We start from the raw sequence: 24,758 nt of genomic DNA, 5'->3' as shown, positions 1-24,758 counted from the left end.
TGTATAGGGTGTATATATTTCTTGGCTAGAGGTCTCTAATAATCTTTAAAATATACTTAGAAGGTGGTGAACAAGTTTTCTGTGCTCTAACTGTAAAAATATTTGATTTATAAATAAGGAATCCTACTTTGTTGAAATGTACTTATCTCAGTTACCTGGGGTTGATTGGGGGTTACTTTACGTATGTTTTAAAAATATTTTCTTTTTCAAATTTTTGCGCATTTTTATTATTTGTGTCTTAAATGGCTTATTTTCTGTCATTATGTCTACTGTATTGGGTAATGTGAGTGTAAAGGTAATTGTAGGGGTGCTAGTTCAGGTCTAGAGGGCTCTAATAATGTTTAAAAAATAGAAAGGTAATAAGAAATTTCTATGCTCTAACTACAAAAATATTGAATTTATAAATAAGTCCTACTTTGCGGAAATTTTGTTATCTATGTGTTTTGAAAAAAAAGTGTCTTATTTTCTGTTGTTATGTGTACTTTATTAGGTAATATGAGTGTAAAGATAATTATAGGGGTATTATTTCATGTCCAGAGGGCTTAATACATATAAACATAAACTAAAACATACTTACAAGGTGGTAAACAGGTTTTCTACGCTCACTACAAAAATATTTCAGTTATAAATAAGGCGATTAACGAAGTGTTACTCATTCATTCATTCATTTTGTACCGCTTTTCCTCCCGAGGGTCGCGGGGGGGTACTGGAGCCTATCCCAGCTGTCTTCGGGTGAGAGGCGGGGTACACCCTGGACTGGTGGCCAGCCAATCACAGGGCACATATAGACAAACAAATATTCACACTCACATTCATACCTGTGGGCAATTTGGAGTCGCTAATTAACCTAGCATGTTTTTGGGAGGAAACCGGAGTACCCGGAGAAAACCCACGCATGCAAGGGGAGAACATGCAAACTCCACACATAGATGGCCGAGGGTGGAATTGAACCCTTGTCTCCTAGCTGTGAGGTCTGCGCGCTGAAGTGTTACTCTATGTATAAAAATGTAAATAAATGTAAGTAAATGTGTGCATAAATCTGTGTGAAAAATGTCCAGGTTCTTTTATACAAGCATTTAAAATCTTTCATATAAACAATTTTTAACACAACTTTATGAATTTTATTACTTTCCTCCACGCGATTGCCCCTTTTTACGACTTAATTTCCAGTGCTTCAGCAAAAATACTAAATACAACACAAAATAATGTAATAATAGCTTTGAAAAAATTAATATATATAAATATATCATAAAAAACACAGATTAGGCAGAATCAACCCATGCTTTTAATCCATCGCATATAAAAACATTTTTTCTTACATGAAGTTGTTTGCTCTACAGTGCTATCCAATAGACTGCAATTAACAAGGATACCATTAAAATAACATTTGAATTTGTCCTGTGAAATGTCCAGACAAGTTGGCATTCTAAAGACAGAACCCCCAAAAATAATTGTCCTGAAGACCTTTTATTTATTTATTTTCTTTTGAAAGTTACAGTTTTGTGTTTTCCTTTCATACCATTAAAAAAATAGAACACGTAAAAGAGGAAAAGAAATAACCCACTGTTTCCATTGGTCCAGGGCTGTTTAGCATCTACAGTATATGTGTCAACAGAAGAGTCTCTGGGATGTTCTATTGCCAGGAAAGAGGGTGGGGCGCCTTCGCGACACACTGTGTGTTTCAGCCAAATTTAATGCAGCAGCGGCTGAACATGCATGTGTGTGTGTGTGTGTAGCCGAGCCTGTGTGCTTTCCTATCGGCTTGAGGTTATGTTGCAGCCAGGACAGGACAGAGTGGTACCTCTCTTGTTTCATAACCCGGGGTGGGGATGGGCTAAATTTGGCTTCAAAAGCAAAACGAAAAAAAGGCAGTTTATCAGTTATCATCACTAATGTAGCAGAAGAAGAATTAGAAAATGCAAATATGAACACAAAAGGGCGACAGAGTATTGAATTTAAGGCACAGCCCATGGGCCAAGGAACAGTTGCTTATAGAAAAAAATTTGGTTTATCCCCACCCTGGACCCCCCCTCCCTCCCTTCCAAGCTGCTTCTTAGACAAGCAACCATTTTTTTCGAACTTTTTTTTGTTTCTTTTTAAAAACACATTCTCTCAACAAGAGGTACGTGATTTACAGCCACACCATCACCAAAAGGGATGATTAAGAGTCAACCATTTACGACAAACGGTGTTATGATAGCAATAACATTAATAATAATAATAACTATATAGTATATACACAACAATAAATATAATGTTTGTAAACAGCCATTAAAACTGGAAAAATCGTATTACAGGTAAGGGCATTGGGTGAGCGTGACAATAAAAAGGAAAAAATACAAATAAAATTGGCACAAAAATGTTAGATTAAATAAAGAGTGACAAAATAAAAAAATCAGTGTGCAGTCTTCAAGTGTGTTTTTTTGGTAATATTTTTTATGTACACAGAAGCAAAAAAAAAAAAAACCAGTAGTAAAATAAACGTAAGAAGATTTGGGTTTTGGAACTGGTGAGCCTGTTTATGCTACAGTGATTTATTTGCTGTGCCACCTTTATATTTTAACACAATGTAAAACAGCAATAAATAAAAAAAAAAAGTAAAAAAAAAAAAATGAGTCATTGGCATGTTAATGTGATTGAGTTTTAGGGACACAATGGAAAAAAAAATCTCAGATTTTAAGAATAAAGTGGTATATTGACGAGAAAAAAAATTATAACATTATGTTACAAGCATTGCCCGAGACAGCTATGTGACCTTTGGCCTTGGGCCATAGGGGTGGGCTAAGGAAGGCGGAAGTGAGAATTGCTAGCCATGCTAATCTCTTGCTAGCCATGCTCAAATGCTGTTTTGCTGCCACGTTATGAATAAAAGCTTGCCTGAAGCAAGAGGAGACTTTACTTCCTTCCTGAAGAGGTATGCTCTATTTTCCCTCTGACACGTAATATTACAACTTTTTACTTGTAAATTTACTAACTTTATCCTGGTAAAAGTAAGACTTTTCCCCCCAAGTAAATGAATGACTTTTATCCCGTAAAATTTACAACTTACTTCTACTAGATGTATGTCTTTTTCTCTGAAATTCAGACTTTATTCTCATGAAAGTCTCATGAATGTCTTTTTTTCTTGTGAATTTACAATTTTCCTGTAAATTTACGACATTTTTTCCCATAAATGTACAGACTTTTTTCGAGTGAATTTACAAATTTCATCCGGCAAATTTAATGCATTTTTATGGTAAAATGTTAATCTCAAATTGATTCTGGTAAATGTATAACTTTTTTTTCATAAATGCACAACTTTTTTCTCATGAATTAAGAACTTTATTCTTGTAAATTTACAACTTTTTTCTTGTGAATGTACAACTTTTTTCTCTGAAATGTATCATTTTTTTCTTACATTTAAGACTTTTTTCTCATAATTTTTTTACTTTATTCTGGTAATTGTAAGACTCTATACTCGAAATCTGAGATGTTTTTTTCCCCCAGTGTTTGTTTCAGTGATTTAAAAAAAAGGCAACGTGTCAGTTGGAGCTGATTGTCTTATCCCAAAGCAAAGACAGAGTAATCAAGTGTTTAATGACCCAATAATGATGAAAACAATAGTAATTAAAAGCTGTTGTAAAGTATGTGTATAAAAAATAACATAAAATCACCCCGCTAATTGGTAAACATCTTAAGAAGCACTAATAATGAAAAAAAGTGCGTTTTGTATGGACTAGAAAGCATTGCATTGTCTCAGGATGTGTTCAAAAAGAACTGTAGGCAACAATAATAGTTCAAGGCTTCACCCACGTCACTTTCTTTGTGTCCTCCTCGGCGGCCAGCTAGCTAAATGAATAATAATAATAATAATAGTCAGAATAACAAAGTCCTTGTTAGCCGAGTGGGAGCAGAGTGGGCATGGGAGTACATTAAGTGGTATAAATGCTATTGGAGCAAGTGCAAACACTTCAAATGAGCCCCTGACCCCCTTCATACCCCCAAAAAAGCCAACATTAAAATTGACCTCCTCATTCACACCCAAGCTGAAATAAAGCATAGAGAAAAGATCTGATACAGAGGACAGCAACAAGCAACATCGTTTTCCAAGGAAGACTTCCACATCATGTGTTTCTACGGGCTCCGCCCCCTTACTCCCCCTCATCCCTCAGCGTGATTGGGTTGAAAGATGAAAAAAGGGGTGGAAAAAGAAAAAGGTCACTTTAGCTGGGAGAACAAGAACGGGGAGGAATTTTCCTGAGTGCAAAATAAAAAGTGAGTACCGTTGGGTGGGTGTGGCTGAGATGATGAGGGGGTGTGGCCAAAGTGGGCGAGTCTGACAAGAGGGAGGAGTTCTGACCAATATGGGCTCAGAGGAGGCGTGTGGTTGAGGTGGGTGTGTGTTATCAAGGAAGAGGCAGAGAGGGGGCGGAGCCAAGGTGTCCCCAGAAGGCATGCTAGATGTGGGTGTGTCTCAACAGGGCTGATGGAGTGGGTGTGGCTTTGGAACATAGTGTAAGAAAAGAACACAGACTCCTTTCCTCCCCCCTCATAGAATATTCTATAAATAATTGTTACTAAGAAGAACAGTTCATCCGGGGCTGTCCTACACTGCTAAGTATCTGGGCTTTTCTTCTCCTCCTCCTCCTCTTCCTCCTCCTCTTCCTCCTCCTCCTCCGCGACCTCTTCCTCTTCCTCCACAACACAAGTTTGCGAGTAGGAAGTGTCTCCCTCCTCTGCTACCTCCTCTTCCTCCGCCACCTGCTCGTCCAAGGGAATCTCAGTCGATTCTGAGTCCTGCTCACAAAGCGTTTTTGAGTCCGTACAACTGTTTTCCTCCTCCTCCTCCGGCTGGCTGCCGCTGTCTTTCTCCGTGTCCGACTCGCCGTCCTCCTCCAGCGTGAGCTCGAACTGGAACTTGTCCCCTACCGGGTGCCGGCTGCCATCCTCAGGTTCATCCAAAGCGGGGGAGGGGCTTTGGGGGATGGTGCTTTGGTACCACTCCCTGTTGTCCTCCAGCATGTCCAAAATGTCCTGGGCGTCCGGGTGCACCAGGTCGGCCCACGTCTCCCATAAGGGGTGAACGATGTAGTCGATGAAACCGACCTGCGTGGGGACGGGGGAGACAAGGACATTTACAGTAGTGTCCATGCGTACTAGTACTTCATATACACAGTATATTACACTATGTGAGGTATCAGTATGAGTTGGAACAGTAACTAGCATTAAGGCAAATTATTACATATTGTTGCTGCCTCACAGCTAGGAGACCCGAGTTCAATTCCACCCTCTGCCATCTCTGTGTGGAGTTTGCATGTTCTCCTCGTTTTCTCCGGGTACTCCGGTTTCCTCCGACATTCCAAAAACATGCTAGGTTAATTGGTGACTCCGAATTGTCCATAGGTATGAATGTGAGTGTGAATGGTTGTTTGTCTGTATGTGCCCTGTGATTGGCTGGCCACCAGTCCAGGGTGTACCCCGCCTCTCGCCTGAAGACAGCTGGGATAGGCTCCAGCATACCCCCACCCCATAGAAACGCCATAGAAAAGGGATGGATGGACATTTTTGCAACACTTTTGCATTGTACTTTCTACTTTACCAACATAGTAAAAATAGTAATAAACGTGTTTTGAGTGAGTATGTGGCTTCGCAGGGGTCGAAAATATAATAATACGGCACGACCAAAAGGTTAAAGTTAAATGTTTAAGTTCAAACTAAATTTCAGGGTAAAATATGCTTGATTTAGTCATTAGTGACTGCACTACTAATAAGAAGAAAATTGTGGTGATGACCATAGAACAGGGAATGGAACTTGGGTCTGGGATTAATTAATTCACTTTACATTTTTGTTTAATTTATTAACTTGGAAGTCAAGTATTTGAATTACATATTGTAGTTTTAAGTCCTGACAACTGTTGTATATACATCTGATGATATTTATGTTCCTTATCAAGGTTGAGTGAGTGTCACCTGGCTCTTTTCGACCGAGGCGTTATGTTTGTCACACATGGGGCTGATCTCCATGCCCCGCTCCCTCTCTCGGTCGCCCTGGCTGAAGAACTCCTCCATGATGCGGTCGGTCCACTGCCTGTAGAGCTGCAGGGGCTTGGTGGGGTTGCTCAGGTCTGCACAGTGCACCATGTTCTGCAGAACCTACAAGCAAAAAAAAGTCACTTTTGAATGGATTAGCACCAGTAAAATGGGAATGCGTCATGTGTAAATAAAAGCAGACCTGTATCCGGTCAGAATAGTTATCCAGCAGCAAGACTCCCGAGCTGGTCACCTTTTTGGTTTCCACCATGGTTTTTAGATCAGCCAGTAGGTTCATGTGCTTGGACATATCAGTAGCCAACACCTAGACCACAAGTTCAAAAGTTAGAAAATGAATGAATGATGATGACAGTTTGACTCTGGAACAGACTACTTCTATTTCCATTACAGTGGAACCTCAGTCAGTTTTTCGGCTAATGTTGGAAATTTATGCTACAATTTTGCATACATATTCTACATATTCTGGTTAGCGTCATCTTGTACTGTCGGTACACTGAGTTTTTAATGATAAAATGCCCCGTTAGCGTGTCACCACATGGCGATGGGAACCGGGAATCAGCTGCATCGCCCGTCTACCATGTCATCAGAGGTTGTTTCTCAAGAATGTTTACACAAAATATGCTTTACCATTATGTAATTATAGATTTACATTCATCAAAGAACTTATACATGAAGAATGGAGGTTAAGGTTACTTTCACCTTCAATTGCCATTATCGTAAATTCCAGTGTCGAAGCTGCTACTTTTTTCTTAAACCATGAATCCAGCGGCTCATACAATTCATACAGCGAATTGAAATATAAAAATGCAAGCATTATTGTTATGATTTGTTTGTGCTTTTATCAAACTCACAATGTCGATGACCATCTTTCGCAGCGATTGTCGTTGTTTTTTGGTCAGGTTTTGGAAGATGTCGCAGTTCTCCTCCTGTAGGAGCTTGAAGCCCACAGCCAGGTGGTGGTTCTCCAGCACAGACGCGTCGTTGTACATCAGCGCCAGTTCGGAATCTTAAAAGGAAGAGACAACTGTCAGCATGGGCTTCAATTACAACAATTGTAGGGAGGCTTTACAAACTGGAATAACTCATTATAACGACTCATTTTTAAAAACCTAAAAATGATTTGCATGAGAAAGTACAAGGGACAAGACAGCTTTTTTTTGACCGTATACTGAACAACACAGCAGTACCAGAAGAGCATGCAGAGGTAAACAAAACAGCTCTCAACATGTGAGGTTGCCTACAGCCACGGCAGTTATTGCCAATGATCACAGAGACCCTGGTGGTTATTTGATTTTGTAGACCACAAACCGGGGACTATAGAAGACTATGTTGTTAATTAAATAGAGGCGTTAAGGGGAACAGTTTCTGTATTTGGACCTGGCTGGTCCACAGATATTACAGAGCTCTACAATAGTTGAGACAGGAGACAAAGTGTCCAAAGTGAGGAAAAATGATATTCATTCATTAATTTAGCGCTTATCCTCATGAGGGTTGCAGGGGGTGCTGGAGCCTATCCCAGCTGTCTTCGGCCGGGGGGCGGGCTACACCCTGGACCGGTGGCCAGCCAGGGCACATATAGGGCACATATAGACAAACAACCATTCACACTCACATTCATACCTATGGACAATTTGGAGTCGCCAATTAACCTAGCATGTTTTTGGAATGTGGGAGGAAACCGGAGTACCCGGAGAAAACCCACGCATTCACGGGGAGAAAATGCAAACTCCACACAGAGATGGCCAAGGGTGGAATTGAACTCGGGTCTCCTAGCTGTGATGCCTGCGTGCTAACCGCTCGACCACTGTGCAGCCGAAAAATGATATTCCTTCATTCATTCATTTTCTACCGCTTTTCCTCACGAGGGTCGTGGAGGGTGCTGGAGCCTATCCCAGCTCTCTTCGGGCGACTGGACTGGTGGCCAGCCAATCACAGGGCACATATAGACAAACAACCATTCACACTCACATTCATACCTATGGACAATTTGGAATCGCCAATTAACCTAGCATGTTTTTGGAATGTGGGAGGAAACCATGCAATGCACGGGGAGAACATGCAAACTCCACACAGAGATGGCCGAGGGTGGAATTGAACTCGGGTCTCCTAGCTGTGATGCATGTGCGCTAACCACTTTCCACCGTGCAGCCAAAAAATGATATTATTTCAGAAAAAGGTCAAAATTTAACGAGAATGAACTTGCAATATTATGGCGATATATTTTGGACACCCCTGTGGTAGACGCTTTTCTCATTGCAAAGTAGCATACCATCAACATTGCTGTTACTGGAAGGCTGAAAGACTACATATTGTTGCTTTCAGTCAAGCTTGTTTGTACTGCATTCCGTCAGGTTTGCGACTAACCCAACTTGTCCTATAGGTTTTTGGTTTCCCGGAAAAGCTGTAAGCTCACACGGCTAATGATGTTGTGTTGCACTTAAAAAGCACTATTGATGATGTCCACCGGCTTGAAAGCACACAGCCTGAGACACACGTGTACTCATGCTCACGTGTGCGCTGACACGTGCGCCATTAAATATATGCGTATAGTAGGCGGGTAGCATGCAGGATGTTCTATGGCAAGTGTTGATAATATGTCACTGCACCATGCTTTCTGGTAGCTTGGTATTGGGGTTTCCCCAAATCACCAAAATTACGCTAATATAAAAATGACAGAAGAGAATAAAAAATAATACATACATCAACTACAATAAATACTTAAAGATGGTCATAAACTATTATTTTCATTTATAAAATAAAAGTGTTTAATAATTGATAGAATGATCTTTTTGGAGTACTTTAGTGCGTCAGTGTCTATTACTGTATTTTCTGGACTTTCATGGTTTGGCTGGTCCTGGGACTTATACTCCAGAGTGACTTATATAAGTCTATATATGACTTATATAGGCCACATTTCATGCAGATTCTAAATGTGTTGTGGCTTCAATGTGAAAAAGGTCCATGTGTGTGTGTGTGTGTGTGTGTGTGTGTGTGTGTATCGGCGTGAGAACCAAACACGGCTGACGTAGTCGCTAAAATGGTGCCGCATTTAGACTCACTGGTGTTGATGAGGAACTGGTTGGACACTCCCGGGTGGTCCACATCGTGAATGGCGCTGGCAAAGATGGCCGCCAAGATTTCCAAGTCTGTGAACACGGCCTACAAGTGAGGAGAAAAAAAAAAGAGTCAGAGGATAAAAATATCCCCCCACAAGCTATTGATTGTAGTGAGCAGAGGGTTGATTGAGGCTTATTGTGGTGGCTCACCTCGAGTGCAGGGGTGGATAGCAGCACATGGGTGGACTGGGTGACGTCAGCGGCGTGGATGTTGTTGTGGTAGGCCACATCGCCATGGTAATGGTCCTCTAAGGTCATCAGGTAGGTGATAAAAGTGTCCAATGGAATTTTAAACGTTTTTAACAAGTCTCGCTCCTGGCATGAACATCAGAGAGTCTTTAAAATCCAAACAAGATGTTTAAATGTTTGCTGTGTTTTGTTTGAGACCATTCTTACCTGGAATATGGTGTACATCATTACTGTCAGCGGCCGATTCCCAGAGAATTCTGAGATTTTAAAAACGTTAAGGCCCCATTTGTTCACATGTTCCAGCTCCTGGTGAAACAATGAGAGGAATATTTAGAGAGATAGCTATTGGCTAGAGTCATCTGTGAGGCTAACACTGATCCCTCCTTATTCTCTGGCAGACTGGGTGAATGTGAGGTGTGTTAAGACGCAGCTTTATGATGCATACCACCACCTACTGTACAGAGTTGTAAGGACAAGCTACATTCACAGATGGTCCCATTATAATGTAATGTTTATGAGAACAACTAGTTCTCATCAGTGTCATTGAACCGTACCTTTGCCAGCTCGTCCTCCGTCTCCGTCTTCACGCCAAAGCGAGGGATGTTCGAGTTGGTGAGGCTGGACGAGTGCTGCAGCTTCTTCACACCGCTGATCTGAGACATGGGCTTGTTCTTCTTCTCCTTGTCCTTCTGCGTCTGAGGTGATGGCATCTCTACTTCATGCTGCTTGTCTGAAACAGCACGGGAAAAATATCAATAAATAATATTTTTTTAATGGTTCTCCAAAATGAAAAGAAACAGAGTCATACGATTGTGATAATGTAGAAATAATCACAAGAATAAATTACTATTATTACTATAATTTACTATTATCATTACGAAATTGCTATTATTACAATCAACTTTTTAAGAAAAAGGTCACAATATTAGGAGAAAAGAGACCTGGAAGGCAAAAAAAAAAAAAATAGATATGACGCAACTGCACACTAATGGATGTCACTTTTAGAACAGTTTTAAGCCATAAAAATGGCCACAAGATGGCAGAAGTGCTCCGCATGGATTATTTGCGTGTAAAAACACACTGGACATCAAAGAGAAGGTGGAAAATATGGAGAAGTAGAAGGTTGCGCATTGCAGGGAAATTTTAACGCATTGAAAGACCAAAGGTGTAACTTCTACAACAAAAAAAATCACAAACTTACAAAAAGAAAATCATTTTACATGGAAAAAATTGCAATGTTATGATCATAAATATGGAATTTTACCAGAAAAAGAGTCCTAAGATGATGGCAACAAAGACCTACTCACCTAGGAAGGTGCTGGAGATGAACTCAGACACCTGATTCCCTGAACGACTCATCTCTGACAGGTGAGTCAGTTCCCTGTTGAGCATCCTCTTGAACTAAAATGAAACACAAAGATGACAAGATAAGTACAGATGATGCATAATGCAGGAGATAATACAACACCATATGATAGTGATACATGGACAAAAGTATCTGGACTCTACAACAACATCCGCTGTATTTGTAATTGTTGCTGTAGTTCATGAAACCAATCCAACTAACAATTAAATGATATTAGTATGGACCACAGAGCCAATGCATGTCTAACTATAATATTAAAACCAGAAAAACGTGTTTTGTCTTCACATTTTTGAGCGTCAGCCGCTGATGTCATTGTAGACTGGCGATGTAACGTAGCTGAATTTCGACTTGGGTTGCCATTTTGTTAGCTAGCCAATAGGACGCTAACAAGGAAACAGGTTTTGTGATAATAAATTCATTAAGCATACAAATGGCCTCCTGCCGTGTATTAATAACAGGACAAGATGCGTGCTATATTGTACGCTAACTGGAGAATACACGCAAAATTGTGGGGTAGATATTCAATCTTAACTGCAAAACACGCAGATGCTAACTGAGGCTCCACTGTATAGCTTGTTTACAATATGCTGGCCAATAAAAAACTAACTCCGGGCTTTGGACTCGCCTGGTCTATCTGATTATAAGATGGACCTTTTGTCTCTAGTGTGTGTATTATTTTTTAAACTACCTAAAAAAAAGGGTACAATGTGTGTACAAATGATCCTTATAATGCAAAGATGTCAAAACTTTTCCAAGAGAAGGCCACATAGTAAAAAATGAAAGGATGCAAGGGCTACTTTGATATTTTGTTTAAAAAATGCATCTCAGCTTTTGTGATATAGGTGAAATAGCATATTATTAGTATCAACACTGCTAATTTTTGCTGTTAAATTTTCCAAATATTTAAGCTTTTTTTTTCAATCTTTGTAACTTTTCTTCTCGTAATAGTCCAATTACATTCCCATATTTTGACTTGCAAATAACTGCAATAAGTGAATGCCGAGAGGTGCTCTCTCATTCAATGCAGAATGGCGCACAACAAGGATGTCCCGATAACCTGAATATCTTCCCACGCTTTGTTAAAATAAATCCAAAAACAATGGATATCATATGTTTTTCTGTGCTTGTGTTTTTTTTTAACAAAAGAGATGTACAACACCGTACAGTTCATTTAACTTCTATTCTCCTTATTGAGATCCAAGACCAAATACCAAATGAAAAATACAAAAAAAGTACTTTCAATTTCAGCGATGAATTAAGCTGCAACAATGTAAAATTCAAATGACTCAACTTGAAATTCCTCTTATTCTAATTCTTTCAAGTATTGGAGATGTTTTTGTGAATGTCATTGCAAAGCAGGGAGAATCAATAATTGGAATGCACCATTTTCTTGTTTATCCATACAGTGTCAATTTTGTATCTCCAAATTTGGTCAGTTTTTCTATTTTCAGCCCAAAAACAACCCCCCCCCCAATAAAAAAAATAATTGTGATTTTCCATCCATCAGCAAATAAAAAGTAATAATTAGGCAAAAATGTGTCCTGTAGTATCCTATAATAATAATAATAATAATAATAGTTATTATTTGAAATGACTCTTTCATCATATATATTCAGGAGCACTTTAATATGATGCTATGAATAAATAAATAGACTTGATTTAAAAAAAAACACCAATTTGAATTGCAATAAACACTGACTGACCAGAATAGTAGCTTACCTTAATGTACCCCCAGGACACAGAGAACAAATAGTTAGCCTCAGGCATTTTGGATATTAAAAAGTAAACAAATCCACAGAGAAAAGAGAAAGGTCTGGTGGAGAAGATTAAATCTCCAAGAGCGTCCACATGGTGCTCACATCCCTACGAGTATTCCACGGTAAGTCCAAAAAGAAAGGAACATATGGTGAGCGTACACATTGTGGACTCTCTGACGTGTGCGCATCCTTGTGAGGGATACGAGGAGGAAACAAAAAAGACCAGGAGATGCCAAATATTTTGTCCTTCCTCACTGTGCGCTCGGGTGGTTGTGAATGACACAAGACCACCCGTCGACCCTCATTACTCGCGCACAAGCTGCGGCCAATCAAAACGCAGACGTGCAAGGCCAGTGAGCTCATCCTGGATTGTGATTGGTTTGGAAGGGAGTAGACTTGAGGTCACCTGCTGTGTGATTGGCTGAAATGATGGAAAATGTTACACCTCCATCCTGAGGTATGTGTATGTGTGCGTGTTACATACAGTACGTATGTGCTTGTGTACAGCTTGGTGACGAAAGTAAAGGTTAGCTGAGTTGGCGTAACAAGTCGAGTCACTAATGAAGTGATGTCAGGGGGGAAAAAAGGAAACAATGGTGTAAAATAAAGGCGCATCAGCACTTTAGAGGTGGTGAGCTCAGGATGAAAGCATCACGTGTGTCAGCACTGAGGGTCAACCCAACGCTTATTGCAGTCATCTACCAAGGGCATACTGTACACACATGCACACACACACAGAACCTTATGATGTAACATGCAATTAACAACTCAAATGATGTCCCTGCTCTTTTGCTTTAACATAAACCTTTCATGATATCATCCTAAAAATGAGAAAAACTACCAGCCTTGCCTTGCACTATATACAGTACAAAACTGTCAACACCCTGGGCTTAAGAAAAGCTCACGACTGATTGGATATCGTTTGTCACAGTCGTTCATTCAGTTCATCCATTATGATATGTCTTCCATTGGAGGGGTAACGATTTATACATGCAAACCAACAGGTGGTGACGTCTCCCCCAAAGGAGTCGCAGCTTTTCTTCCTGTCACTCACACATGCACCAATGACCTGAAGACATGCCCCAGGGATTATTACTCAACTGGGCCGAAATATACAAGGGCATACATTACCACGGGGGTGGACAAGTTCCGCCCAGAATTCCTCAAGGCTCTGGATGTTGAGGGACTGTCTTGGCTGACACGTCTCTTCAACATTGCGTGGAAGTCGGGAACAGTACCTTTGGATTGGCAGACCAGGGTGGTGGTCCCCCTTTTTAGGAAGGGTGACCGGAGGGTGTGTTCCACAAAAGGGGGATCACACTCCTCAGGCTCCCTGGGAAAGTCTATTCCAGGGTGCTGGAGAGAAGGGTACGACCGTTGGTCCAACCTTTGCTACAAGAGGTCCAATGCGGTTTTCGTCCTGGTCGTGGAACACTGGACTAGCTCTACACCCTCACGAGGGTGCTTGAGGGTGCAAGGCAGTTTGCCCAACGAGTCTACATGTGCTTTGTGGACCTGGAAAAGGCATTCGACCATGTCCCTTGTGGCGTCCTTTGGGGGGTGCTCCGGGAGTACGGGATTGGTGGCGCGCTACTGCGTGCTATCCGGTCATTGTACAAACGGGGCAGGAATCTGGTTCGTATTGCCAGTAGTAAGTCAAGCCTGTTTCCGGTAAACGTTGGCCTCCGCCAAGGCTGGCCTTTGTCACCGATTCTGTTCACAATTTTCATGGACAGAATTTCTAGGCGCAGCCAAGGTGTGGAGGGAGTCCGGTTCGGGGGCCTTAGAATCTCATCTCTGCTATTTGCAGATGATGTGGTGCTCTTATACCTATGGCCTCTTCGGGCTGTGACCTTACTGGGACGGTTTGCATCTGAGTGTGAAGCGTCTGGGATGAGACTCAGTACCTCCAAATCAGAGGCCATGGTTCTCAGTCGGAAAAGGGTGGAGTGCTCCCTCTGGTTTGGGAATGAGGTCCTGCCCCAGGTGGAGGAGTTTAAGTATCTCGGGTCTTGTTCACGAGTGAGGGAAGGTGGGAGCGTGAGGTCGACAGATAGATCGACGCAGCCTCTGCAGTAATGCGGTCGCTGTACCGGATCGTCGTGGTGAAAAGAGAGCTGAGCCGGAAGGCAAAGCTCTCAATTTACCGGTCGATCTATGTTCCCACCCTCACCTATGGTCATGAGCTTTGGGTCATGAACGAAAGAATGAGATCGCAGATACAGGCGGCTGAAATGACTTTCCTCCCTAGGGTAGCTGGACTCACCCTAAGAGATAGGGTGAGGAGCTCAGCCATTCGGGAGGGGCTCAGAGTAGAGCCGCTTCTCCTTCACATCGAGAGGAGTCAGTTGAGGTGGCTTGGGCATCTAGTCCGGATGCCTCCCGGACGCCTCCCTGGTGAGGTGTTCTGGGCATGCCCAGCCGGGAAAAGGCCCCGGGGCAGACCTAGGACATACTGGAGGGATTATGTCTCAAAGCTGGCCTCAGAATGCCTTGGTGTCCTCCCGGTGGAGCTGGAGCAGGTGGCCGGGGACCGGGAAGTCTTGGCTTCCCCACTGAGACTGCTGCCCCCCGCGACCCGGATAAGCGGAGGAAAATGGATGGGTATACACTACCGCTCAACGTTTGGGATCACTTGAAAATTTCTGGCGCTTCATTGTTGATACTGACACTGGTTTTTGACCGGTACTATTTAGTGCAGCTGCCAGGTGACGACCTGTGAGGCATCTTTGTCTTAAACGACTCAGATATTTGTCTTCTTGCACAGTTGTGCATTGTTTTTCTGTCCTTGTTAGACCCAGTTTGTGCTGCTCTCTGAAGGGAGTAGTTAACAGCATGGTAGGAGAGATTTTAGTTTAGATTTTTAGATGGGTTTTCTAATAATCTATTAGCCTTATAAAATGATGTGCTTGGATTAGCAGCCATACCAGGAGGTTGATGCAGAGGACTGACTGTTGTTGAAAGTAGGCCTCTATGCAAAAATGTAGATTGTTCTTTGAAAATCATCTGATTAATTTTAATTGTTTGTGAAATGGATAAAAATGTTTGTGAAATGCATGAAAATGTGTTTTTCTTTGGAAAACAAAGAAATTTGCAAGTGATCCCAAAATTTTTGAGCGGTAGTGTACATTGGGAGGAGCCAATCTGGGCTACTCCATCCTCAACTTTATTGAAATGTGGAAAAAAATCGTTTTCTTTTTTTCATGGTAATATGCATTGAAAGGGAAGTCAGTGTGTCTCTGTTTACTTCACACCACACCAACAGAAGCAATGTGAGTAATTTACAGATACGATGAAAGCAGACGAGGCTGCCGGCGAGCTGTGATCCAACCCAACACTAACACACACACATATCCTCTTTATATGTAATCAACACACGTATGGATGCTCTGTCAGGAGGTGTGAACACACACTATTGGGTAAAAATTGGAAAGTGTCACACCATGCAATTTGTTCTTTGGCACAGTGACCAAAAACAGCCCTTCCCCACTGAATGACTCTTACAGAGTGCTCTACTTTGTTTTCCTTTTTTTAGTCAAACCTAAACCACACAAGTATAAAACTTTGTGTCCAGGAGCGGGGGGAGAAACACCCATTCATGAGTGTAACACACATTGATGGAACATACTAGTAGAAAATTGTACTATAACAAAATTAAATGCAGATAAAGCCAATTAAATAGAAAACTTACTTATGGATTAACGAATTCACATGTGAAATTAATGAATTAATTCAATTGTGTTATATAATTAAAAAAATGATGATCTAGTAGTCATCACAGTTTTACTTCATGAGCAATGAATGAATTATTATTCATGAGCTTTATGCAACAAGAGTTAAATCAGTCCATTGGCCACTATGGAGGTGGTGGGCGGGATTCATGATCTGACTGGTTCAACTGCCATGTAAGCCACGTCCACCACACATACTACATTGGAGATTCATTGGTAACCGATGGCCCCCTACTGAAATGTATCATCATTGACTTTTTGTCCATTTTGCAAAGAGAGAGTTCTAATCAAAAAAGTCAAAATATTAAATGGAAAAAAGTAATTTTATGAGAATAATATTATGAGGAAAAATAACATCACTTTAGTAGCATTAAATTGAAATATTAGAGTTGTCAATGAGAATAATGCCAAATGGGACGTTACAATTATGAGACAAAAAAGTTGTTGGGGGGGAAGCAGAAATAGAAAAACAAGCCATCAGTTTTAAAAAAATTGGAAAAACAAAAAACTAAATAAAGTTGCCATTTTTGGAAAAATAGTTCGGGGGGAAAGTTATAAAATTATTTGAAAAAAGTCAAAATATTATGGGAATAAAGTAATAATATTATGAGAAGAAAATGTACAGAGAGTATTTGAAAAATGTATAAAAAACAAAAAAAAGGGGAAAACTGTATCCTGATGTGACACATTATTTTCCCAACCTTGTATCAACCCAAGACACTAATTGACTGACTTAGCAGAGAGCCAGACATTTGCTCCACACACAAAAATGCCCATCGTTCCTCATCAACTGCTTCCATAGCCACTTGATACATCATTATTATTATTATTAAGACTTTCCAGTTTATGATGAATTAAGAATGGCTGTGTCTATACTGTATATGCAAGTGGCAAGTGTTCTAAGTAAATGTATCACCTATGATGCATTGCTGGAGTGGGATTGATAAGCAAGCTGCTTGGGTCTGGAGCTGTTTCCATGACAACCGGATATAGTAAAGCGGCGGATGTTGGGTGGGGGGGGGGAACCCCACAACAAAACAAAACAAAAAAACCTTTCCCGCATTTAAATGAGTTACTGTATAATATGTGATGATGGCTGACATCAGCGCTGAGTGTCATTCCTTTGTCTCGCCGTCCTTGCAGACACCCCACAATTCACCACCCTCCCCTTGTGTGACATCACCCCAGCCTAAAGATGATCAGCATTCACAGCGTGCGGCTCACACACAAACACACTGTGGAGGTGACTGAGCATGCTCCATGCCTGCATGATGATGCTATCACTGACACAGTGGAACACAAGTGCTAATAACGGCTGCAGCAGCGTGAGCAAATACAACACATATGGCTGTCATTGATGACGTCAGCATAACCGTGCACCTATACAAGCTTATATGATGTATTTGTATGAGCTAACCCGTCTACTCCTGAAGCTCTGCATGCACCTACTGTGTAGCCTGTGACTAGCCCAATACTTTATTGACAAATACACCACATAGTGGTGCTGTTTATAAACTCCATGAGTCGAAACTTCCCACACAGTTTGGAATTTGGTACCTATTTTTCGGTAACCGACATACAAGTGCGTAATATTGATTGAAAAACATGGCCGCCATCAAGCAAAACACCTTTGCAGGGTCACAAGTGGGACTTAGCAACTAAGAACATTTCTCTAATGATTATACGCTAGCATGCCTTTCAAAGCATTTAGACCACAACCCATAGGGGGCGCCACAACGGTCATTTTCACTGTGTAAACAATAACAATTTATTCATTCATTTTGTGCTGAAGCCTAACCCAGCTGTCTTAGGGTGAGAGGCGGGGTACACCCTGGACTGTTCACCAGCCAATCACAGGGCACATATAGACAAACAACCATTCACACTCACATTCATACCTATGGACAATTTGGATTCACCAATTAACCTAGCATGTTTTTGGAATGTGGGAGGAAACCGGAGTACCCGGAGAAAACCCACGCATGCACGGGGAGAACATGCAAACTCCACACAGAGATGGCCGAGGGTAAGATTGAACTCGGGTCTCCTAGCTGTGAGGTCCGCGCGCTAACCACGCGACCGCTGTGCAGCCCCAATAACAATAATAACAATAATTATTACTGCAGTTGCACAGGTTGCAATATTGTATATAAAGTTACACAACACACTCATGCACAAAATGACACATGAGCAGATGTTTCATTCAATACACTGTACACTAAATAAGTTTTTTTCAAAAATGAAATTCCGCCCACAATGGGCACACGGTGTCATCTTCCGGCGAGCAGCTTCTTTCGAACATTGTACAAACCAACAAAGGGGGCACATTCATGTAAATGATGCTTTAATAGGACTGAATTCCCTCAAATCGTGGCCTCAGCTCAAGTGGATGGGTGCAATGGAAGAAATAAAGACTGTAAGAGAGAAAATAAACAGGTGTCGCCACAAAAAACATTTCAACACTGTAGATTGAGTGTAGAAATGGTCTGGAAAGAACACAGGAGAAAGAAGATCAACCCTTAAGTGAGTGATGGCGGTCATATTATAATGTATAATATTTCACCATATGTATTCCTCTCATATTTTATTTATTTATTAATTACATTATTATTCATTAAATTGTAAAATATTGATTTAGTTTTCCATATTATTATCACAATTTAACATTAATATTTATACAATATATTCATATATTGATATTTTAATAATGAAAAATAGATAAATTAATGAAAATTCAAATTGATACAAATATTTAAAATAAAATGTATTTGTTCGCAGAGTAAACGCCATTCCCCCAATAAATGCCCAGCACTCTCTTCAGTTCACAACATGAGGGTGTAGCTTTTAAATGTTGTTTTGCTGATTCTTACCTTGTTGGATGCCATCTCGCTGACCGAGTGTCTGGTCTGCAGCGTCTCCAGCTGGTCCAGGCACCAGTCCAGCTCCTCCAGAGTCTCAGTGGCCAGTTTCTGGTAGGCCTCCTCTGCGGGGGCGAGACAGGACGGCAAGGGGTCAGTAAGGGCCCGCTTTAGGGGGCTAGCGGATGGCCCAGGCCTGTGGTTTCCCACCCCACGCACGGCTAAGCTGGGATACCCCGAGTAGAGACATGGGTGACTCTTCATGCTGGACGGGTGGTCCAGCTTTTAGCATGGGGGCCTGAGAGTAGGGCCTTGGGGGAGGTGGGGGTCCACCGTATCCAAAAAACAAATCCTGCTTATGTCCTTTTATCAAAATGGATGGGTGGCAAAACGTCAGCCAGGATGATTACGGGTGTCCAGATGTTGGCAGCAGACAGCAAAGATTAGCCATAAAGAGGTGGCTCACTCACACCACTTCCTGTCTCCCTACAATGTCATTCATATGAGAAGTGTAATTCCAGTCGTGTAGCAGGACCAGTCTGCCTAGGGGGCCCATGTTGTCCGCCACACAAGGAGGGTGGATGAAGCCACACAAGATCCAGCCGGGGGCTTCGGATCCATGTTGAAGCATCCTGACATGACTAACAAACACAGCTGACACACACAATGCTAACCATAACGCATGATGCTTCAGTCGGCTCTCCTGTGTGCAAATACAACATCCAAGTGGGTAGATTCCTCTATGCTGCCATGGCTAAAGAGATGGAGGGGGTGGGCTGCTGTTGCTTCGGCGTCCCTGGTAGCCAAAACGTGCTGTACCTAAAGGCTGAGAGGACTGCACTAGAGATGGGGGGAAGGTGACAACACATGGACTGGATTATAAGCGGAGGAGGAGCTCCTTACTATAGTAGAGTGTGTATGCACATCATGTATGTGTGACCAGCATGCTAATGCACAGAGTGAGAGGTCAACAATTAATATGGCGGCAGAGATAAGAGCATGTTTCGGTCCAACTTTGCTGTTGAAGACAAATTGATGCCTTGTTTAGGAAAGCATCTTTTTGAAGGAAAACTGCAATTTTGGGGGATTTTTTTTTTCATTCCAAAGACAAAATTCTCATTTTATTGTCGGGACATGTAGCCTTCCCAGTACAATGTCATGCTTGGTGTTAGCATACTAGCATTTTTAGGTATTTTCATGGGCAGACACACATACAGTATAAAAAAGCACTATCATGCTCTGTGTTAGCATGCTAACATTAACATTACTACTATGTTAACATTAGTATATCATGTTTTCACAGTCACTATTATTTTACCTGGCAATATTATTTTTATAATATTATTTTTATTATTTTTATAATATTTATAATATTATAAAATTTACAATATATTATAATACAATACAATACATCTACATCTCTTTTAATTTTCATAGGTAGACACTTTAACACTTAGCACTATTATGCTAAGTCTTAGCATGCTAACATTAGCACTGTAAATATGGAAATAAATGCATATTTATTGTGTAAATTACAATATAGTCGGAAATATGCCACTTGACGGAGTTATCATTGTGGTTAGAATTGTTATGCTGAAGAACTACATAAATGGTTCCGGTAATGCTTAAAGTGACCAAAATATGGGAAAATAAGGTCAGCATTACATGTTATCATGAAAGTATCTGTTACTACTGCATACAGCATGTATATAAAACAATAAAACCTTGTCTGATGTTTATAGAGGTGATTTAATAGTGGGCTTGCTAGGCGGAATAGGTCTGTCCCATTACGTGCATTAATCAACAAAAGCTACATTCCTACACATGATGAGCAATGGAGAGGGAACATGCAAGATGTCTGCAGAGCGATACTGTCACCTGCTGGTGTTTTATGGGTATTGTGACGATAAGCGGCATAGAAAATGGATGGATGGATAATTCATTTAATTGCTTATATTGTGCTGAGCATCCTGGGGCTTTCCTTTGTGCCAATAAGTTCCACTCCCTGTTCTATGGTTATCATCACACTTTACTCACAACACAAAACATCCGGAAAATGTGACTTCCACTCCAAATTTTACCATTTTGTACACCAAGTGACAGCTTTAATGACATATAATGTGGTTGTTTAGGATGACAACGGTGTCACTGCAGGCACAAATGGAGTCAGAAAGATGAGCAGTCATCATTCAAAAGCTCCTATGCCACTACCCATTGTCAGCAAAATCCCCCTTCTCCTGTTTCTTTGACAATTCCCCCTTTCTCTCCCACCCTGAACATCCTCCCTCTCCTATTCTTTGCCCTCCCTGGTTGGGTGTCAGCGACCGGGGTCCTACTCTCTCTGACAGCGACTACACTGACGTCAATGACATTCTTCTCATGCTTAGTGGGACATCAGACACCGGCCGCTTGGAGAGGCCACTCTGCTTGCTGCACAGACACAGCGGCTGCAGACAAACTATGTGGCAGAGCGGCCACATGGCGAAGTGGGACTGCGAGAAAGGAGGAGAGCGGACGATGGACAAATGTATTGAGACGTCGATCGTGGGTTGTGTTAGGCCTTTTAATTAATCGGTCTTCTTAGCAAGCCGCTGTGGTGCTTGCAATGATGTGGGAACACTAGCAAACCCCATAAATGCATGCTTGGATGAGCTTGGTGGAAAAGAGCCCTATATACAATATACACACATTCAAAAATGCTGACGTAGCATTCTATGCTAGTCACTAGGTATCAGTAATGCTACCATAATGTCAGGTGAGACACACAATCACCGGCTTTCATGCAGGTTTCAATTACACACAACAGGCACAATAATCTTCAATAAAAACACAGGCTACTGTTGTGGCCGCAATCCACGGCAATGAATCCCAACGCCACTTCCTGTCCGCCACTCACTAGCCTCCCCATGGAAACAAATTTATAGCAACACACACTAACATGAGTCTGATTTGTGTCTTAAATGGTTTATTTACTCTTATTGAATATAATTTATTGGGTAATACAAGTGTACAGGTGACTATAGGGTTGTTATTTCAAGTCTTGAGTTATCTAATGATGTTAAAAAACACAACAAAGGTTGTAAACATGTTTTCTATGCTCTGATTACAAAAATATTACATTTATCAATAAGGAATCCGACTTAGCGGAAATTCACTGATCACAATTGGGTCCGGAACCAATTAACCATGACAAACAATTATTGTATTAGTGTGCAATTACTGTATAAATAAAGACATGTACATCAAAAATATATCTTTATAGAATTAAAACACTATACTATATTTAGTGTTTCCAAACCAACCAAAATAATAAACAAAATATAACTAACACATAGTACATAACACAATATGTTATTAAAAAAGAAAGCATAGGCTAAAAATGGACCTACGTAACTGCAACACAGGAAAGCATATGGCTGCAAAGTACTATAAGCAGTACAATTAATTACTGATTAAACATAAACAAGCGTTACTGATCGGCTACACACATGCCTTCCTGCTCCTTCTCCATTACACATTACTTTTTTATTTTTTTTCTAGCTTTATGACACAGTGCTTAAGTCCTCATGGCGCCACTTAGAAATGCTACAATGTGACTGAAAGTATCGTCTGTATAGTTAATAAAGGTTTCATGATGGCGGCAGTATTGCTTTACAACTATTCTGGGAGCAGAGAGGGAGCCTTCGCATTACAAGTCATCAATACTCTCAAACAATCACGACCATGACTCATAGCTGTCACCAATTTACGGCAGGGCCTTTAATGGCTGGGAACCAGGACAATTGGCCTTCTAAATATAGAAGCAGCAGGTCATTGATCACATTGTAAGTACTGTATACTGTCTCCATCCCATTCATAAATGCTGATGGCATTTGTTCCAGGTTACATCACAGCTTAGCCCCCGTCAAGGACAAGTTTGAGCTCAACTACGAGAAAAGAACTCACGTAATGTTGACATACATAATTGGGTGTACCTGTAAAGGTGGTCTTGGTGATGGGTGGTGGATTGCACATGGGTGATCTCCTAAGGTGGGGAAACAAATATACATGTGACATTTACTCTCATACAGCCTGCAATCAATTCCTTTCAAATTAGGGATGTCGGAAATTGGCTTATTTTCCCAAAACCGATATGCCAATATTGTCCAACTCTCAATTTCCGATACCAATTTATGTAACATGACATATCTCCTGTGGTGGAATGAACACATACACATTTATTTTTATATAGTTTTTTGTGATCGGGAAAAAATCCCATACAGATATCAACTGATATTGCCTTATTATGCTGATATCGGACATCCCTGCTTTAAATTATGTTGCACGGTGACACTACAACGACACCCCTGTCCAACGTGAGGCCCGGGGGCCATTTTATTTAACAAGAAAATTTTTAAAAATGAAAAATTGGAAAAAAACAGCAGTAATTTTTGAAGAATTTAGTCAACATATTCAGTGAAAACAGTTGTTTTCTAATTAGAAAAGATTATTTATAGTATTTAGTATTTTAGTCGTAGTAAAAAAAAAATTAAGAAAAAAAAGTATAAAAATAATAACACTGTAATTTTCGGAGAATAAAGTGAAAATACGAATAGAAAAAAGTAATATTCTAGGGAGAAAAAAGTTGACATTTCACAAGCATTAAATTGCAAAATCATGAGGAAAAATTTATTGATAAGAAAGAAACAATAGAAAAGTTTTGGGGGAAATTATAGCTGCAGAGAAAGTTAGGATGTTACGACAAACAAATAAATGAAATCATAATTACAAGAAGAAAATGTACAAGTAAGTTGAAATAGTTGGATTAAAAAAATGATAGTTGGAAATACAAAAATACTTTTTTAAAAAATCTTTTAAAATTTCTCAGAATAAAGTGAAAATATAGAAAGAAAAATTCTAATGACAAAAAAATGACAAGCATTAACTTGTAATATTATGAGGAAAAATAATTTATTCATCAGAAACAAAACTAAACAAAATAAAGTTGTAATTTTTGGAAAAAATGTTAGGGGGAAAAGTTAGATATTATGAGAATGAAGGCAAAATATTATGCGACTATTGTCATGTTACAACAAAAACAAAATTTAGGAAGATTATTTAAGAAGAAAGTTTAAATATTTGAAAAAACAACAGCAAAAATGGTGAAAAAAGTTCATACTAACAATTTGCTTTGTCACTTATATCACAAAACTGATGCTTTACAAAATATCAATGTGGCCCCTGCATCCTACGTGGTCTAAAAGTAAGAGAGGACACCTTTTAGAGATATTGTGGCTGCAGTACCGTTCATCAACAGCAGAGGGCGGATAAAAGTAAAAGAGGTGACAGGAGTGCTTTTTGCAAACGTACTTATTATTAGATGCTCTGTCTTGCTGCAGGTTAGTTAATGCACCAAAGTTGTTCCGTACAGTTCTCAAGCTGGCAAGGACCTGAAAGGCAACACACAGAATATTTGATTGTAATTCATTTTTAAAAGATATGCAAAATACATGCATGTACAAGCAGTGCATCAAAATGTGTATTAAAAAAAAAAGAGCTCACCTGTGCAAATGGCGTTACAATCATGTCATCACCATGGCTGGAAAACACAAAAGCAGAGCATTTAAAGCAAAAATATACAGTGGCTTTACCCTGCAATAACACCTTTACAAACTACAGTATGTTGATGATGGGGAGAATAAGATTAAGATATTGCACAGTGAATGGAGTGT

General features: G+C 40.5%; 1 protein-coding gene across 7 annotated transcripts in view; it reads right to left on the bottom strand.

Moving 5' to 3' along the window:
• Positions 1–1,267: 1,267 nt before the first annotated feature.
• pde4d (phosphodiesterase 4D, cAMP-specific) overlaps positions 1,268–24,758 on the bottom strand; it is a 204,960-nt gene continuing 181,469 nt past the window's right edge. For all 7 annotated transcript variants that reach the window (XM_058071076.1, XM_058071075.1, XM_058071081.1 and 4 more), the window contains 13 exons: positions 24,589–24,625; positions 24,397–24,476; positions 23,022–23,071; positions 19,060–19,172; positions 10,643–10,736; positions 9,890–10,065; positions 9,543–9,641; positions 9,297–9,461; positions 9,090–9,189; positions 6,882–7,036; positions 6,212–6,334; positions 5,950–6,132; positions 1,268–5,085 (listed from right to left, as the gene is read on the bottom strand). In XM_058071076.1, the coding sequence (XP_057927059.1) occupies positions 4,594–5,085; positions 5,950–6,132; positions 6,212–6,334; positions 6,882–7,036; positions 9,090–9,189; positions 9,297–9,461; positions 9,543–9,641; positions 9,890–10,065; positions 10,643–10,736; positions 19,060–19,172; positions 23,022–23,071; positions 24,397–24,476; positions 24,589–24,625 (1,867 nt within the window). In that variant the 3' untranslated portion in view covers positions 1,268–4,593. The remainder of the gene's footprint in view (positions 5,086–5,949; positions 6,133–6,211; positions 6,335–6,881; positions 7,037–9,089; positions 9,190–9,296; positions 9,462–9,542; positions 9,642–9,889; positions 10,066–10,642; positions 10,737–19,059; positions 19,173–23,021; positions 23,072–24,396; positions 24,477–24,588; positions 24,626–24,758) is intronic.

Source organism: Doryrhamphus excisus, chromosome 4, assembly GCF_030265055.1.
Source record: "Doryrhamphus excisus isolate RoL2022-K1 chromosome 4, RoL_Dexc_1.0, whole genome shotgun sequence".
Taxonomy (NCBI): Eukaryota; Metazoa; Chordata; class Actinopteri; order Syngnathiformes; family Syngnathidae; genus Doryrhamphus; species Doryrhamphus excisus.
This window is presented reverse-complemented; position numbering and strand designations above follow the sequence as displayed.